General features: G+C 34.6%; 1 protein-coding gene across 1 annotated transcript; it reads right to left on the reverse strand.

The window, feature by feature from the left end:
- Nucleotides 1–13,605: 13,605 nt before the first annotated feature.
- LOC126749259 (E3 SUMO-protein ligase ZBED1-like) lies at nucleotides 13,606–15,567 on the reverse strand. The gene has a single exon (XM_050458956.1). The coding sequence runs from the start codon at nucleotides 15,544–15,546 to the stop codon at nucleotides 13,606–13,608; it is 1,941 nt and encodes a 646-aa protein (XP_050314913.1). The 5' UTR covers nucleotides 15,547–15,567.
- Between the last annotated feature and the right edge of the window lie 3,198 nt (nucleotides 15,568–18,765).

Below are 18,765 nucleotides of genomic sequence, written 5' to 3' on the forward strand. Positions count from 1 at the left end.
AAGATGACGACCCAGTCCACCCTATTACTTGGAGTTTCGCTACTACCCTTGGTTTATTGCTAATTGTTTTTACTATTGCCTTTGCAGTATACGAACTCCTAATTAAGAAGAAAGAAGAAAAAGAAGAAGAAGCTAACAACCCTACCAATGGTAAATCCGAAAACAGCCCTTCATCCCTGTTGTTTTCGTCTTAGGCGGGAGGAGTTATATGTATAATTTTGACGACCTGTATATTTAAATATGCTTATTAATTAATTATTTATCTTATGCTTTATATTCAATTTATTATGCTTTGTAATCACTTTAAGCTTATATATTCTCATGTAACCTATTGTTAAACAACTCTTTGCTCGTATGTCTTGTAAGTCGGTCACACCCTGTCATAATAAAAGTTTTTTAAAACACCCTCGTGTTGGAAACTTATTTAACTAGCTCGAGACCTAGAGAGGAGGAGTCTATGGCGGACATTTTGGGGGCGGGCACCTCAACTTCAGCTGCAAAGCGAGTTGGGTTGCCTACCCAAAATAATGGCCTATTGTATTTATTAAGCTTGCCTGAAGGTGTGTTAAGCGGGCCATTCATTAGCGGATTGGTTGGCCGGATCGGTCTGCCCTGACTTGTCCGGCGACCGATCCGCTAATGAGTGACATTGAAAGACAAGGCGCGCACCGGTCAGGGTCGGGTTGTGAGTTCGCCGATCGGATCACTGAACCTACGACCCGACCGCGACCAATCCGTGCGAATTTGTGTATGTGTGGGTACCGCAGATTTGTCCAGTGTGACTTCAGCCTGCAGCAGTTAAACGTGCGCTAAAAGTGAATTGAAAATGTCTTTCGAAGACAACAAAGTTTTTTGGGAAGAATTTATTCTTCTATATCAAGAAAATCCCTGCCTTTGGGATATCAAAAGTAAAGATTATCGCAACAAGCAAAAGAAAAATGCTGCTTATGATATTTTAATTAACAGTTGCAAACCACTTTTCCCAAATGCAAACAAGGAATTTGTTATAAAAAAGATGTCATCATTACGGGCATCTTTCCGGCGGCAACTAAGGCGGATTAATGGCGCTAAAAGAACAGGAACGGGGGCAGAAGATGTACCAGAACCTACGTTATGGTACTTCGATCTATTGTCGTTTCTTATGGATCAAGAAGAGTCTCGTCCAGCAGTGTCTTCAATATTAGACGACAATAACATCGAGGAGAACTCACATACCTCAGTAAGTATTTTTTTATCTACCTTGTTTGTATAATGTAACTCAGAAAAAAATTAAAGTCGTTTGAAAGCAAGGGCGTAGATATGGGGGGGGTAAAGGGGGTAATTACCCCCCCCAGAATAATGTATTTATATTAAAAAATATATATAAGTATAAAAAAAATAAATTAAAAAATTAAAATTAATAACATTTGCAACAGTGCTAAACTGAGATTAAATCTAACATATGTATATATACCGGGTGTTTTTCAAAAGTGGCTCACCTTTATAACTTTTTTATTTTTTAAGATAAAAAAATGAAATTTGGCAACAGTGTATGGGTCATTGAGATTAATTAAATGGCTTATTCAATTATTTTTTATCACTTCCGGTTTGACCGGAAATGACCATAACTTTCGATTTTTAAATGGGACCCTCTGTATATTTTATTTTTATTCGATAGAAAATGTCATTCTGCGTACAATGACACCTATATGTCAACTTTTGACATATCTGTTAAAAAATATTTAGGTTTTTTAAATTCAATCTAGAGTGCCATTGACTTCGTTAAAATCGTTAATTTAACATCAAGTAGCCCTAGAAAAATATAATTGACCGTCTTTTACCCATACACTGTTGCCAAATTTCATTTTTTTATCTTAAAAAATAAAAAAGTTATAGGGGTGAGCCACTTTTGAAAAACACCCGGTATGTTTGTATAATATGTTATTGTAGACTTACATGTACCTACATACATTAACTTCCAAAAAAATTACCCCCCCAGAAAAAAATTATATCTACGCCCTTGTTTGAAAGAGGTGGTGGATTAAAAAAAAAATATAATAATTATTATTTAATGAAAACCCAAAATTCACTACTTTACGTACTTTATTCAAATTAGACATAAATGAATTTATCAGTGTACAAATCTATCTTGGAAGTCGACGGCACCAGCATTATTGTAATATTCCTTGTATCCATTTCGTACCATTTTGGCATCAATAGTAGGAACGTCGTGCCTAGAAATATCCAGTGACGTTAGTTCTGAATTAGTGTGCCTATCGTCACCTAATAAAACAGTTCCAGAGTTAACGTCTTCTCTATCAATATGATTAGGTTGAATATATGTAGTACTCTTGCCTCGTAATAGGTTATGTAAAACACAACAAGCCATTACGATGTCGTCAACTGACTCTACTTTGGTAGCTATTGGTGTTAGCAAAACCCTAAATCTATTGGCCAGGATTCCAAACGCATTTTCGACTACACGACGCGCACGGGAAAGTCGATAATTGAAACATTTTTCCCCATAGTCAATTCTGGTGGTGTGTCTGTAGGGTTTCATAAAATTCGTCATAAGACTGAACGCTTCGTCTCCTATAAACACAAACGGTAATTTGTTTCTAATTCCTGCCATACTGATTGGCTCAGGCAGTTTTAAAGATCCTTTTGTCAATAAACGGTAAAAATCTGTATTCTTGATGACACCGCCGTCTGATATTCTACCATTCGTTCCACAATTAACATAAATAAATTCATAATTAGCATTTACGATTGCAAATAATACAACGCTAAAGAATCCTTTGTAGTTATAAAAGTATGATCCACTACCTGGCGGCTGTTTTATTGCTATGTGTTTGCCGTCTGCGGCTCCTAAGCAATTTTCAAATTGCCACATTTTCTTAAACTGGTCTGCTATTTGAAGCCATTCCTCTTCTGTTGAGGGAAACTGGAAAAAAAAACTAATATCGGTTAATTGTATTTTGCAGGACACTGATTCACACACACAAGACTCAACTCAACCTTTGGATAGTTCACCAGTTTTATCACCTGCAACATCTCAGAGCTCGACATCAACTTCCCGTAACAAGCGAATTCAGAAGTCAGAGAACACCTGGACAAAGAAGAAACACGAATTTTTGGATGCCTCCCTTAAAATTTTGCAAACAGAGACTGCACCCCCACATACTGATAAAGAAGAATCGCAAGAAATAACATTTGGCAAAAATATTGGCCAACAGTTACAGGAGACTGAAGACAGACAAAAGATAATAGCCCAAAAATTGATATCAGATGTGCTTTTTTATGCTAAATTGGGGAATCTTACTGATTCTTCTAGTATTTTATTCACTCACCAACCAGCACCTTGTCAAAGTGTCTCTTACGTACCACCAGCACAGCTCTATCAACCAACATATACCAATAATGTTACACCTTACACTCAGCCCAATGCAGCAGAAGTCTATCGACCAACCTACGCCAATCTTACATCTTTCACTCCTCCAAATGTAGCACAAGCCTATCAACCAACCTACACCAATCTTAATACACCTTCCACTCAGTCAAGTGCAGCACAAATCTTCCGACAAACTTACATCAATCATACAACATCCACACAACCAAACTCAAATGCGACCGGCTTACCTTTTACCTCTCAATCAGAAGTGTCCACACCTACAACTGATGCCGCTGCGAAAACTACAGATCATGTTTTCATGGATGAATTTTTATCTTTTGACAAAGCAAAGAACTAATAACGGTTAGTCATTAATTTGTAGCAGTAAGCAAACTCAATAAACAAACTTTCCATTTTTTCTTATTTCTACATTCCTTTTAACATGCAATTATTACAGTAAAGTACTTACCCGCAAGTATTTTTCCCGGAGGGACATGTATATAGCACGACACGTTTCTGGAATGATTTTTCCAAGTAACTAAGGAGAAATTATACACGAAAACTTTAAGTCTTCGTAACTCCTCCCTGTTGCCAGAAATCTCAAAGTTGCCACTAACCGTGCTTCAGCAGTAACTGATTATCTGAATACAGTATTTTCCCTTTTTATAAGAGGTTCTATTAACATTAATAATTCTTGAAATGTGTTATAATCCATTTGGAGATAATTTATAACATCAAGAGGCTCAGAGGATTGGATACATTTCAATAAACGTAAATGCGTAAAATGTTCTCTCTTTTGCAACCACTTTTTCACCCAAATCCGTTTTTTCTGTTTTTCATTTTCGAATAACAAAATTGCACCAACTGCCAAAGCAACTTTTGACTTCTTGGAACACGCGGGAGACATAGTGTGTATGTAGGGCTCACCACAACCACTGTACGAATGAACTCTTTGCAAGGTTCGTGGTGTATGTGTGGACGTCGGTGGATGAGTCGCAGGCCGGGTCTCGGTTGGGAGTCGGGTACGGGTTCGTCTAGTGAATGGCCCGCTTTAGACAAAAAATTAGATAAATTAATGGATAAATTAAACCAGTTAAACGCCAATCCCGCAATTAAGTTACTCCTGGGGGCTAACTTGTGATTCTGACCGGGTGTGGCATGGCGGATTGATATATAAAATGGTAAAATTCGGTGTGTCCGCCGGAATGGTGAAACTAATCCAAAACTATTTAAAAGGTAGAGCTTTTACCGCCAAAATTGACGATAAAACTCTACCATATAGAGAAGCGAGGGCAGGGGTGCCCCAGGGCTCCCCACTCTCCCCAACATTATTTAACATTTACCAGGCGGACATACCGAAGAATGATCATTATTCACAGTTAGCACTTTTCGCTGATGACACTTGTGTTTTCGCCAGTTGCAAATATCTGGACCAGATAAATGCTTATATACAGAGCCACATAGATAAACTCTGCTTATGGGCAAAAACATGGAAGATAAAGATCAATGAAGACAAGACGGAGGCAATTTTAATTACAAAAAAAAGAGATCGTGACATTCCAAACTTGGTGGTATTGGGCACAGAGGTTCCCTGGAAGAGCGATATTCGCTACCTAGGGGTCTTTTTTGACAACAAAAACAATTTCAGTTTTCACATCAAAAGGCAGCTTAATCAATGCAATGGCTTGGTACAGAAACTTTACTCTTTTCTGGATCGAAGGAGCAAGATGTCGATTGAGAATAAACTCCTGATTTATAAACAAATCATTAGACCTAAGCTCCTTATGGCTCATGCGTGCTAACAAATATAACAGAAACAAACCTCACAAGACTAGAAAGATTTCAAAATAAAACTTTAAGAACGATCACAAATGCACCTTTTTATGCAAGGAATATAGATATAAGAGAGGATTGCCGCATTGAGACCATAGAGGAGTTTATAAAAATGAAACACATCAAATTCAAAGAGCGTATAAGGTCCCTCGAGAATGAAGAACTGAAAAAATTCTTTCTAAAATGGCGAGAAAACCGGCCGTGGAGAGGCCTTTTCTCATAAAAATAACCTACAAAAACATCAAGCCCAAACATAGCGCAAACTGTCTATTCTCCGACACCGCAAAAATCGACCTCATTCAAGATGCCATTTTGACGGTCAAAACCTAAATTACACCGCGTAAAATGCTGTGCTCTCTCCGCTACAAAGTGCACCGTAAAGCGACTAAAAAATCTATGTTAAGTATAAGATTATTATGATATCTTTTAGTTATATAGTATTCAACTTTAATCTTTTTTAGAAATAGTATTAAAAAGAAGAAAACTACATAAGCTCAAAGGTGCATAATTAAATAACCATGCATTTTTGGTAAGTAAGTAAAAAAGATCTATGTTAATAAAAATTAATTTATTTGTATTTGTTTATAATATAGAAGAATATTTACTGCATCTTTGCATCTTATAGTAGGTATCTGTCAATAACAGTAGGTAGTGTATATATCTAAGGATTTAGTGAAATTAAATGAAATATGAATATAACACAAAAATTACGATCATAATTTAAATTCATACAACTTCGTAAAGGTGTGTTTCATTTTGTTTTTTTTGTTTCCGCATTTTTTTTTTGTTGATTGAAATCTAAATTTAAAAAAAAATATTATTTTTAGGTAACTTTTTTTTAAAGATTTCGAAAAATTTATTTTTTTCTTAATTTTAGTAAATTATTAATGAAAATTGGCCGTGGCACCACAATTTTTTTTAAATCCCGAAAAAGCGGGGGGAGGGGGAGCTCGGGCTACTCGGTGTGCGCACTGTTATAATAATATGTCGCCTACATATGATTGATCGCATATGATTGATCGCATTGAGATGTGGTGCTTACTGTATAGACACGATCTCATGTTAAGCCTCGTGTCCACATGCAATTAACTTGCGATAGTTCTTTACCAAGTAACTTGCTGGAGTGTCTACACTTTATTTCAATTGTTTTCAAATTTATTTGGGCAAAAATTTTTTGTGTTTGCACATTTATGTGTTTTGAGTAATCTAGAATCTAGAATAAGTTTTTGTAATAAACAATAATAAATAAAATTAAAAAAAAAAACACTTATTATACACTTATTAACATTCTATAGACAGGCTTAAACTGCAGATATACTAAAATAAAATTCAGTCTACACTATACAATTTGATCGACAATTAAACACCCTTAGTAAACCGCAGACGTATTAGAATATACTGAGTCTGCAGTTTACTAGTCTTTTTATTGGTGGGAATAATCTTAAAAAAGCCGAATCGTTTGGCTATCCCTTATGGAGGGTCCTCATGGGCGCAATCACGGCGGAAAAGCGGAACGGCGCAACGTGAATGCAGTGATGTGATTGGTCGGCAGTCAGCCATATTGAATAAATGACAGTTCCGCTTCTTTTCGTTTCTGTTGCGCAAAAAGTTGGTTCTAGTTCAACTTTTGGCGTATTCCGTTGTTTATGTTTGGGTTGTGCACATGTTTTGTATTAATTTTTTCTATTTTCATAAATACTTAGTTTTGTTTTTTTCGAGGTTTTTGCTAGTTTCATTTGTTGTTCTTACATTTAATATTAATTATGGAAGAGGTATGTAAAAAGGTTTAGCAATTTTGAGCAATAATTAGTATTATTATTAATTGTTATTTTAGCAATATAAATGTGGCCTTTGTTTTTACCTGATCAATTCTAACTGTGAAAACCTGTGGGAACATCAGTGTTTTCAACATTATGATGAAAGAAAACACCAGTTGGTGAGTGATAATCGTGTTCTTACTATAGGTAAGTAGGTGTTTTGAGCATAACTGCTTGTTTAAAATAATTTGTCATGTTGATTGAAATAAAATTAATTTTTGATTTTTCTATTTGGAAAGTATCAATTATTAAACTAATACACCACTAATAGTTATATTTATTTTTAGTTGAGAAAGAACATGATGAACCACAGGAAAAAAATAAAGGGCCATGGGAAGAACTACTCATAAAGTACATTCAAGATAGACCTGCTTTATATAATATTAAACTTCCTGTAGCACAAAGAACAGCATTAAAAAAAAATCAATTGTGGTCGGAGATATTTACATTATTTAATGGGACCATAGGAGTTGAAGACCTAAAGTCAAAGTGGAAATACCTTAGGGATTGCTATTTAAAGGCAAAAAAGAAGTTAAGAAATATGTTCCCAGTGGGTCAGCAGCAACTGTTGTAGATGAGTCTGGATTTCGGTTTTAGAAATTGATGACATTTTTAGATGATACAATTGATAGGCAACCGTAAGTGTTATTACCGAGCACTTTATTGACCTTCTCAGAGGGAGTAAAATGATGATGATGATGAAGTAAAACATCATTTTACTCCCTCACCTTACTTTACTCCCCAAACAATTATTACTTTATTCCCCATATACTTACTTTACTACTTTTATTTTAGACCTGTAGACCCATTTTATTCTAAGGTAAATTATTTCAGTTTTAATTAAAAATAATTACTTAAAATTAACAATACTGAAAGTAATACTATAATTATTGAATACAACACTTTTTTTCAAATTTAAGTCATCTTTGGAAGTGATAAGGTGAAAAATTTTATATGCACCACGGGAAAAATAGGAAGTTATTCCCTCGGGTGAATTACTGCCCTCATTAAAGCTGGTGCAATAAACTTTACCATTGGGAATAAATGCCTATTTTACTCCCTTGGTGCTTAAATAACTATTATTATAATTTTTATTTTGTACCTCCCCTCCTTGCAATTTATTAATTAATGATGACTAAGTTTTAGTTTGTTAAATAGAGTGTAAAAAGCTTAGCAACTGTAGCAATCTTAATTTCAAAATCTTTGCATGTTTCGCAAATATTTACAACAAACCACCATCAACTTTTAACACCCTGTATCTATAAAACTAAGACTTTTGGACCTTACTTTATATGAAATTTTAACCTTATTTTTGGTTATAAAATATGTCGTTAAAATATTGATATCTAACTTCGGGACAGCCTGTAATTTAAATGTTTTTAAAACCAAATTAATTTAATAATTTATCTATAGTTATATTATATTGCACATATTAATTTATTTAGCATGAATAAATGATTTAATTTTATATTTTATTAATTCTTATTTTTAGAACGGTAAGTTCAGTTCCCCTGTCTTTATTGTCACCACCCACACCAACATCGGCATCTACCTCCGAGCAAGAAGAAGATGTTTCTTCTACAGGGTGCGGCAAAACAAACAGTGCAGTTGCAATGGGTGACTAGATCCGCTGTGGTGGGGATGGGAACCTGGGAGTGGCCTCATTCGGTCCGGACACTCACCCCGTTTTCAGTCGTAGCAATGGTTTGAAGCGGAGAGCATCGCGGCTTCGTTATTCGCACGTTTTTTAAAAGCGGTCGTTCGTTCATCACCACTCAACGAGCCTTCCGACGGCACTTTAACATTCCACGTCGTGATCCCGTTCCGCACCGCAATGTTATGGCGAGTTGGATTCGTGCGTTGGAAACTGGTTCAACGAAAAGGCCTAGGGGTATGGGAAGACCCAAACAAGTAAGAACTCCTGAAAATGTCGCTCTAGTAAGAGCAGCTGTCGAACAATCACCAACACGCTCTGCCCGGAAACATGCAACTACATTAAACATGTCCGACCGCTCTGTAAGGAGGATTTTGCATAAAGATTTATTCTTCCATCCTTATAAGATTATGATAGTTCAAGAGTTGATGCCTCCAGACTTTGAAAAACCGGGTGAATCGCGCCCAAGAAATGTTAGACCGTATTCCACCAAGGTCAACATTCTTCAGTAGTGATGAAGCCCACTTCCATCTGTCTGGGGCCCTAAACAAGCAAAATTTCCGCTATTGGTCGGCCAATAACCCACGACAAGTTCACGAGAGACCACTCCATTCCCCGAAATTGACTGTATGGTGTGCAATTTCCAAATTTGGGGTGATTGGACCGTACTTTTTTGAGGAGGATGGGCGTACAACAACCGTCACCGCTCGGCGTTATGTTTCGATGCTGGAACAATTTTTTGAGCCAGAATTGGAACGGTTGGCTGAACAGCAAGACCTTGGGGATATTTGGTTCCAGCAGGATGGGGCTACGGCCCATACAGCGCAGATATCAATGGCAAAATTGCGGCAGTTGTTCCCTGGGCACCTCGTCTCTCTGAGGGGCGACCTGGGGTGGCCGGCGAGATCACCGGATTTGAGCATTTGCGATTTCTTTCTATGGGGCTATCTCAAGGAAAAGGTTTTTAAACATCGTCCTCGCAATTTGGAAGAACTGAAGATCCGTATTAGAGAGGAAATCGCCGCCATTCCGATCGATATATTGTGTCAAAACGCAGCTGAAAACTTCAGAAATCGCCTACATCAATGCATCGCTTCTGGAGGACATCATCTTGCTGATGTGATCTTTAAAACTTAAGGGAAAAAATGGGGTGTAGTACTGACTCAAGTAGAATAAATCACTTTTTCATAAGTTATGCCATTTTTTTTAATACCCCTTCAAAACTGCACTGATTGTTTTGCCGCACCCTGTATAAGTGCTTCAGAAAGCAAATCCCAATCTCAAACTCCCAATTCCAAAAGTAAGCTCAATAATATTATGTTATATCCTTTAAATTTCTGCTTAATTTGCTAAAATGCATCTAAATTTTATTTTTTTAATATTTTTAAGGAAGAAAAGTTGAAGATAAACCGTCAATTCAACAGGCCATTATTAATGCCCTAGAACCTCCAAGGCAATTAGATGGGGTCAATGGTTTTTTGGAGAGGTTGGGCTACAGTCTCCGCCGTTTCCCAGAAAGAGAACGAAGTAGGATAGAGATTGAGATATTACAATTAGTTTATTCAAGAGAAGTTGAATTAAATCTCATTTAAATTTATAAATAAAGTTATGCTTGAAAAAATATCTGTCTCATTTTTGGTTTATAATAAGTAATATAAAAAATCTCTATACTTTTTATGAAATTAATTTTAGGGCTAAAGTTATTAAGAACAAAATAAATAGTAAATAATGGATTGTTTTCTAAAAAATAATAAAAAAATAATAGTTACCAATAAACCAAAACTATTCTCTACTATTCTTCTTGCCCTACTTAACCTATAATTAAAAACTTTTTTTCTTAAATCTAAATTTCCTCGCCGAGGATATGGGCGCATCATATAATTTGTTAATGGGAATGCCTCATCAGCTACTGATACATATGGGAAATTATTTTCATCAGGTGGTGGCACATTGAAAACGTTTTGCTCGAATCTTTGACCCACATGGCTATCTTTAAAAACTCCACTATCACTTAATCTACCTGCAGCACCAATATCCACCATCATAAATTTATAATCGGCATCTGCTATTGCCAGTAAATTAATGGAATGGGATCCTTTGTAATTATAATACTGGGATCCAGATTTTGGTAAAGCCTGAAATAATCAGTAAAAATACAATATATAAAGTATGTTGATAATAAATGTTTTTATACCTGCATTACTACATGTTTTCCATCTATAGCTCCCAAGCAATTTTTAAAATTCAATTTTTGCTGTTGTTTGTTTGGGCCACTTTCTTCCAATTTTCAGCAGTTGGTTTAAGAAATACCTGGTCTTTTAATACATTCCAAATCGCCTCACATGTTTCAGAAATAATAGTAGAAACAGTTTGTTTTCCTATGCGGAAACTATATGACATGCTGTCTCCAGAGGCTAAATATCTTAAAGTAATTTCTAAACGAATTTTCGGTTCTATTGGTTCTCGAATTACACATTGCTTTTGTATATCTTTTTGAATATGGGCAAGTAAAATGTCAAAAGTTTTTGGTGACATCCTCAAAAAATTAATGAATTTTTTTGGACCATTTCTTCTCATTTCATCAACTAGGTTATGACTAGTACCTTGAGATAGCCTTTGGTCTTCAGTAAATATATCCCTTACCCAAAATCTTTTATTCTGTTGCCTTAACAGAAGACTTTTATATAAATTAAACATTTTGATTATTTGGTGTCGATAATGGTTTTTATAAAAAAAGGAGCAGTCTCTATACTTAATAACTAATACTCCAATAGTTTGCAAAACTAAATCACATTCTTTTTCCATAATAAATAGGTAATAATTCAAAACTAGCAAAAACCAAACTATTTATTTTTTATTTATTTATTGAGGATTGAGGTTAGAATTGGAATCATCTCTTCTTAGACAAGGAAAGAGAGACTCTCTTCTCCTTGTCTAAGATCTGTTATGTCAGTTTGCATTAGGACGATCCGCCGTATTTCGCGGAGATCCGCTTTTACGCCGTCATTGCGCCCATGAGGACCCTCCATTAACCTAAGAAATTTAGTTCGGTTAGACGGCATCGAGGGCCAACTTCTGTCATAATTGTCATAAAATTAGATTATCGATTTTCTTTCGTTCCTTGCACACACCTTCGCATCATCGATCGTCGCCATTAGTGATAAGCTTATCAGTGACTTATAGGTCACCGGTATACCGGCGACAGTGACTTATAAATCGCTGCTACTTTTAACAGTGATCTTAGTCGCTGTTCGGGTGTTTTACTTTATTCATTGTTTATAATCTGTTGTCCGCAGGCCGGCGCCGCACCGCGCTTTCGTCAACACTCTGATATCACCGAACAATAACAAGACTTGTTATTGTTCGGTGCTGATATTTTGCTAATATTGCTTATTTATTTTTCATTCTAATCTTAATTGCTTAACTGGAGAGTTTCCGAGAATCAGTAATCAGTAGTTGACTAGTTGAAGGTGAAGGTGAAAGACAATAGTTATTTATATATTAAACCGCGGCTCCTTAAGATTGTTTCATTGTTTGCTTTACGGCTTTTTTCTTTATTCTTTTCTTTTACCAATCTTGAACTTAGACTTGTATTGTGTATAGTAAATATAAATAATAAATAGGTATACATATACATATTAGGTATCATATTATTATTATTATTATTTGAACTTGAACTGTTTTTTTTATTGGAGATTTATTTAAAGTGTACGTGGTACGTGTGTAATGTATTGTGCGTTATATATTTAGTATCCGTGCTTGTGGTTGTGGTGTGGTAGTCCAAACCCCAGTTCCCAGTTTTTTAACACTTACCATGAAGATCACTTCTTATCAATATTCAACCATTACCATTATTTTCATTACTCTGCTGACAGTGTTGACATCGATTGGCAATGTTGGAACCATGGACAAAATGCCTTGTACAGAAAACGTAGACCAGATAGCCCTTGGACAGGCCAGAAACATATTAGATAATCATATACCGGCAGGGTATAGATTAACAGATCTATACCCTGTCACACAAACTGGCAGAAATCCGCCTAGGTGGATTGGATTGTATGAACGTGCTGACCGAGTCTACCGGCAGGATTGTCATTTTTTAGTGGATGTGAGTGGATCATTTCGAGAGGTGTGTCCTGCCGGATGTGAAGTTTCCCAGGTACTTGTTTCAGATAGCCCGAATCGTCAATTTATACAAGTCCAATTTTTGGTAAATTGTCGGTGCGAAAAAATACCGCGAAAAAAAAGATATGCATCATCATGCAACTACACTGAGTACCAGCATGAGGACGGAAAATGTTCCGAAGACTAAAATAATTGACTAATAAAATAACATTCCAAAGTGTAGAATATAATATAAGGCTAGATACTAGTAGATACTTAATTATGTAAGGATAGGATAGGTGTTTAAGTTTCAAATTTTAAAATAACGCAGCAGGTATAATAAAAGTAATAATGTGTTTATTAAAAAATTCTTTAAATATGTAAAATAATAATATGCGTAGCATTTTCCTTTAGTAAATTTTATTTTTATAATAATAAAATATAAAATATAGATATACTTAGACTTAGATTAGGATGTAGATGTAGATTTTTGGTATGTATAAACCTATATATTGTGCTTAAAAGTAGTAACTACCAATAATATTATAAAAATAGTTATTTGAATATATATAGTTATAATAATACCACCCTTTATTAATAACCTAAAATTTAAGCCAAAAACTAAATTTAAATTATAAGAAACACACAGAAATCAGACAAAATTTTTCGAAATTTGAAAAATTGCAAGACCTTCATTTGGATTTATTTTATGTCAATTTTTTTTACACATCTCTCGGTTTAATGCTACAGTAAAAAAAAAGAATTGAATAAAATCAATAAAACCACAAAAAAAAATTAATAATATATAAAATTCATTTTAAAAAATATTAGAGATCTTCATTGCAATTTAAAAAGATTAGCATGCTTGCCTTATTTGAATTAATGCGGTTTCGGCGTTCCGTAATTATTTGTCCAGCCTTGGAGAAAAGCCTTTCGCAAGGAACTGAAGTAGCGATGGCACAAAATGTATCTTGAAAAATTTCACTTAAGAGTGGATAGTAATATCTATTTTCACTCCACCATTCACACGGATTTTTCGATCGCGGCACTAAATCACATTCTAAGTACCTTTGCACTTCAACTATTGCTTGAGAATTCGCTGTTGATTTAGGTTGTGCATTAGAGAAAACAGTTTTTTGAAAAGCTCCCCATATGGACAGTTCTTCATCAGAATCAGATTCACTAATATTTACATTTAGTTCTGTTTCCTTCTCAGCGGTGGTCGCAGTTTCTTTAGCTGATTGCCTTCCTAAAAGTATTGATGTCACCATTCCTATTACTCTTTTTTTCAAATTAACTTTTAGAAACTCTTCAGAAAATGGTATCATTTTAAATCTTGGATCTAAAAATGTACACAATGCAAGTGTATTACTATGCTCAACGTTTTTAAATCTTTCTATGAGACTTGAGTTTAATTTCTCAACAACTACTTTTACATTTTCATTTAATTCTCTATTTATGAAATTCTGGCATACTGCTTTTAGACCATTACTTAAAGGTATTACTAAAGAGCAGGTTGCATATTTTTCTCCACTAATAGTTTTTGTGACTTCTTCAAATGGCTTCAATACTTTACATAACTGATGACATATCTTCCACTCTTCTTGTGTTAAGATTGGTAGATCTTTATCTATCACTGCGATAGTACTTCTAATATATTCTTCCAACTCAACAAACCTCTTTAACATATAAAAAGTGGAATTCCACCTTGTAGCAACATCTTGGATAAGCTTCAATGGTTCTTTTCCGGATTTTTTCTGAAGTGCTCTTAGTTTTTCATTCGAAAGAGCACTTCTTTTAAAGTGACCCACAATGACTTTTATTTTTGAAATTAATGAAATTATTTCGGAGTTAACATTTAATCCATCTGTCACCACTAAATTTAATGAGTGTGCAAAGCACCCAAAAAATTTCCAGCCAAGTTCCTTTGTGATGGCACTTTTAATGTTGGCTGCGTTATCAGAAACTGCTAGAATAATTTTGTTCTGAATATTCCAATCTATGGCGATTTCTCTTAAAGTCTCTGCTAAATTTAGGCTTGTATGTCGATCAGATAATAATTGACATGCAAGTAATATAGACTTAATTTTAAAATGTTCGTCGATAAAATGAGCAGTAACACCTATAAAGCTCTCCGTGTTTATAGATGTCCAACAATCTGTGGTGATACAGCCTTTTCTTGCGTTTGCTAACAAAGATCTACATTTTAAAAGAACTTCTTCGTATCTCGCTGGAATTAATGATTTTGAAATTGTATACCTGTTAGGAATGTCGTAAGAAGGGTTCAAAGTCTTAACAAAATCATTAAACCCTCTATCTTGTACCATGCTAAAAGGTTGATAGTCTTGAGTAAACATTTTTAATAATTTATCTGTTATTATTTTATTGGCCGAGACTCCCAATTTCCTTGGTATAAATGATGAAATTTTTTGTTGTTTTGGCTTCGAAATTGACGGCTGACGAGCTTGAACTTCTACGTCTACGCAAGTAATAAGGTTATCATTGGAAGTGGAAGTAGAAGGAATTGAAGGCTCATTAATTGCGCTGTTATGTCCATTGGCATCTACAGTTTTGTTGGAGGAGTAATTAGTTTGACTAGTCAGGTTAGCAACAGGAGGATGATTAGTTTTTATGTGCTTCCTCATGTTAGAATTTGTTGGTTTGTAAGAGATTATTTTCTTACATATATTGCACTTGGCATAGTGATCAACATCAGGTGTAAAAAAGTTCCAAATATCACTAGTTTTTTGACGTTTAGGAGGCGACATTTTCTTCTTCAATCCACTAACAAATAATAAAATAATGCGCCAACTCCAAACAAAACATATAAACTTATCTAATTAAAAATTAAAATAACACAAAATTCGCAAAATGGCAAAACGTATACCGGTGACCTGCGAGTCCGGTGACCTGACCGGTGCTTCGGTGCGTGTGAATCTTGTGATTCTAAATTAAATCGAAACTAAACTAAAATCTAAAATCGTATCGTATAGACAGTGACGTATAAGTAAGCGATTTGCAATCATAAAATAAAATAAATAATAAATGAATATTAAATTACGATACCAGATAAAGATTATGCCAAGTCATCATTTGCTTGCTGCCGGGTAACCGGGTTAAATAAAAAGCAAGAATAGCAGCAAGATGCGCGACGGCGCCGATCAATTTGCTTTTACGCTTTTACGACGATAATATTAAGCGACCAAATTCGCTGCTTTGTCGAGAATTAAGTCGCCGGTAGTAGAATAAAAACCATCCTAGTTTGGTACATCTACGTCACACGCAACAAAGAAAAAATATAGCGCGATGTTTGTTTAGTTGTGCTTAGCTGGATGCGAAATAACTCTACAGGCGTGCACTGCTGTTTTGTATTAATATTGTCACGCAAATGAATGTCGAAATGAGCTGGCAACGCCGAGGCTCAAATATCATAATATTCAACGCTCTCCGCAGAACTGCGTAAGAAATCGTTCGGTCAACATCCATAAGGATATTGCTTCCGTTATTTTAAGCGTTGCCAGTTGTTTTGTTCGCGAAAGATCGCCGGCGTTTTAACTGTTTGTTTTTTGGTATTAATTTGAAATTATTTGTGACTATTCATTTAAGATATTATTGTGTGTGTGCGTTTATATTGATAATATTGATATGGCACCTAAAAAACTTGGACGGGGTCGTGTTTTACACAGCCAAAGCTGTGAAATTGTGAACAATATTATTCAGTTCATGAAAAGGGAGGCTGAAGAAGGGATTACCATTCCTTTAACGAATTACAGGTATGTACGGTAAATCAATAAGAACACACAATTCCAGTATTTTGAAAATTTTCAAGAAAAAGAAGAAAAAAAAAACCTGTTTAAAAAAAGAAGGCTTATAGGCTGAAATTGTTTAAATTAATTCTCAAATCGATTTTCACATAAAATAAGTCAAAAAGTTAAAAGTCTTTTCAACCAACTTTTGTTTTATTTCCTATTTTAATTTGGTGCATGAATTATATCATAAGGAAAACACACACTGAACTTTCATATTATATTTCTTATTTTATTTTATATTAGGTATAGGTATGTTATTTAGAGCAGGAACCCACTTTAAATAAGACAAAATTATTGTATCTATTAAATTATCTTTATAGGTACGAATTATTTAGAAAACAATTTTTTAGAAGAATTATACGATGTAGAATTCGTTTATTTACATGATACGTACAGGGTGTCCCAAATCTATGTAATTATTATTATTAACTTTTCTACCGAAAGTAAAGGTAGATGGTTAAAATTGTATTCATTTTTTTTTTGGAAATAATAATTAAGTAAAATTCCGTGTCGAGAATTAAATTTAAAATAATTTGTCTACGAAATAATCATATTATATTTTCTAAATTTAATATAATATTTAGACGGAAATTAATTTTAGGGATAGAGTATTGGCTGCTACTGGGGTATCAAAGAATACCTACCAGAGAATTTGCAAGGACTCTAAGAAAAATGATTTGCAAGGACTAGGTACCTCTTTTCAAAGCCCAGAAAAAATATGAAGAAATGGAAATTGGATTCTTTCACACCTCACCAGATTAAAACTATTAGAGAAATAATCTACAATTTTTACATGATGGAAAAAAATTACCGACATTAAAGGGTAAGCATTAAAATTAAAAGATCGTGTCTGGTACCTTAGCCACCCTTTTTCTCCATGTCAGAGTTTCTGAACTATATTCTCTAAAATATATTCACCCTGTAGATTGCATAGAATTTTTGTCTATTAAAATATCTTCTGAAATAAGCTCTAATTTTATTTTAGGTATTAGACAAAAGATCCTCGATCGAGGTTTATTATCAGAAGACGTCGCTGAATTAAGCATAAGCACCCTAGGCCGACTTTTGAAAAAAATTGGATTTAAATGGCAAAAAATGCAAGATAAACGAAAAGTTTTATGCGAATCCTATGACATACGCGCTAAGCGTATAAAATTCTTAAAGAAAATTATTGAGTATCGTAAAGAGGGCCGCAACATCGTCTACACTGACGAAACCTATATACATAGCAGCCATGTAAAGGACAAAGGGTGGTATGATGATAGCGATAAAAATCTGAAAAAACCAATTTCCAAAGGACAACGCCTGATAATAGTGCACGCTGGAGGCGAAAAAGGTTTTGTTCAAAATGGATTACTTATTTTTAAATCTGGTAATATAGTTTACTTAATCTATTTAAGAATATATTTTTAAAGTACATATATTTTTATTTTAGGAACGAAAACTGGCGACTATCACAACGAAATGAATTCAAAAAATTTTATGACATGGGTCGAGAGACAACTATTACCAAACTTACCCGAGAGGTCTGTTTTAGTTGTAGATAATGCATCGTACCATAACGTGCCTATAAAAAAAATATTACGACGGCTACTAGAAAAGCGGAAATGATTAATTGGTTGGAAACAAACGGTATTCCAGCAGACCCAAAATTAACCAAACCAGAGTTATACAAAATAATTTCTGAAAATAAATTTCGTTTTCCCATAAAATATAGGTTAGATGAGCTTTTAGAAAAAGATGGTTATTGTGTGCTCCGTTTACCTCCGTACCATCCCGAACTAAACCCCATTGAAAAAATATGGGCTTTGGTAAAGAATTGGGTTGCAGCGCGGAATACCACGTTTAGATTGCCTGATACTGAGGCGCTGGCAAGACAAAAATTTGAGGAGGTGACAGAACAAGAGTGGTTCAATATTTGCCAACATGTAAGAAAGTATGAGAATGAACTCATAGAAAAAGAACACCTTTTAGATGAAGCAGTGGAAAATTTAGTGTTCACTGTTAATACAGGCTCATCTGAGGAGAGTGAAGAGGGTTGGGATGACGATGAGACGGCATCAGAGGATGAACTAGGGTGTTCAATCCTTGAATCGGACAGCTCTGAACAGAATGACGATGTGGTGTAAATATGTAATATTTTAGTAAATATTTCACTAAACTTTTTCCTACTTATGT

Source organism: Anthonomus grandis, chromosome 23 (genome assembly GCF_022605725.1).
Source record: "Anthonomus grandis grandis chromosome 23, icAntGran1.3, whole genome shotgun sequence".
Classification (NCBI taxonomy): Eukaryota; Metazoa; Arthropoda; class Insecta; order Coleoptera; family Curculionidae; genus Anthonomus; species Anthonomus grandis.

What these genes read in the sequence shown, in the direction of transcription:
- LOC126749259 (XM_050458956.1), bottom strand. Translation starts at nt 15,546, where the DNA reads ATGTCGCCTCCTAAACGTCAAAAAACTAGTGATATTTGGAACTTTTTT.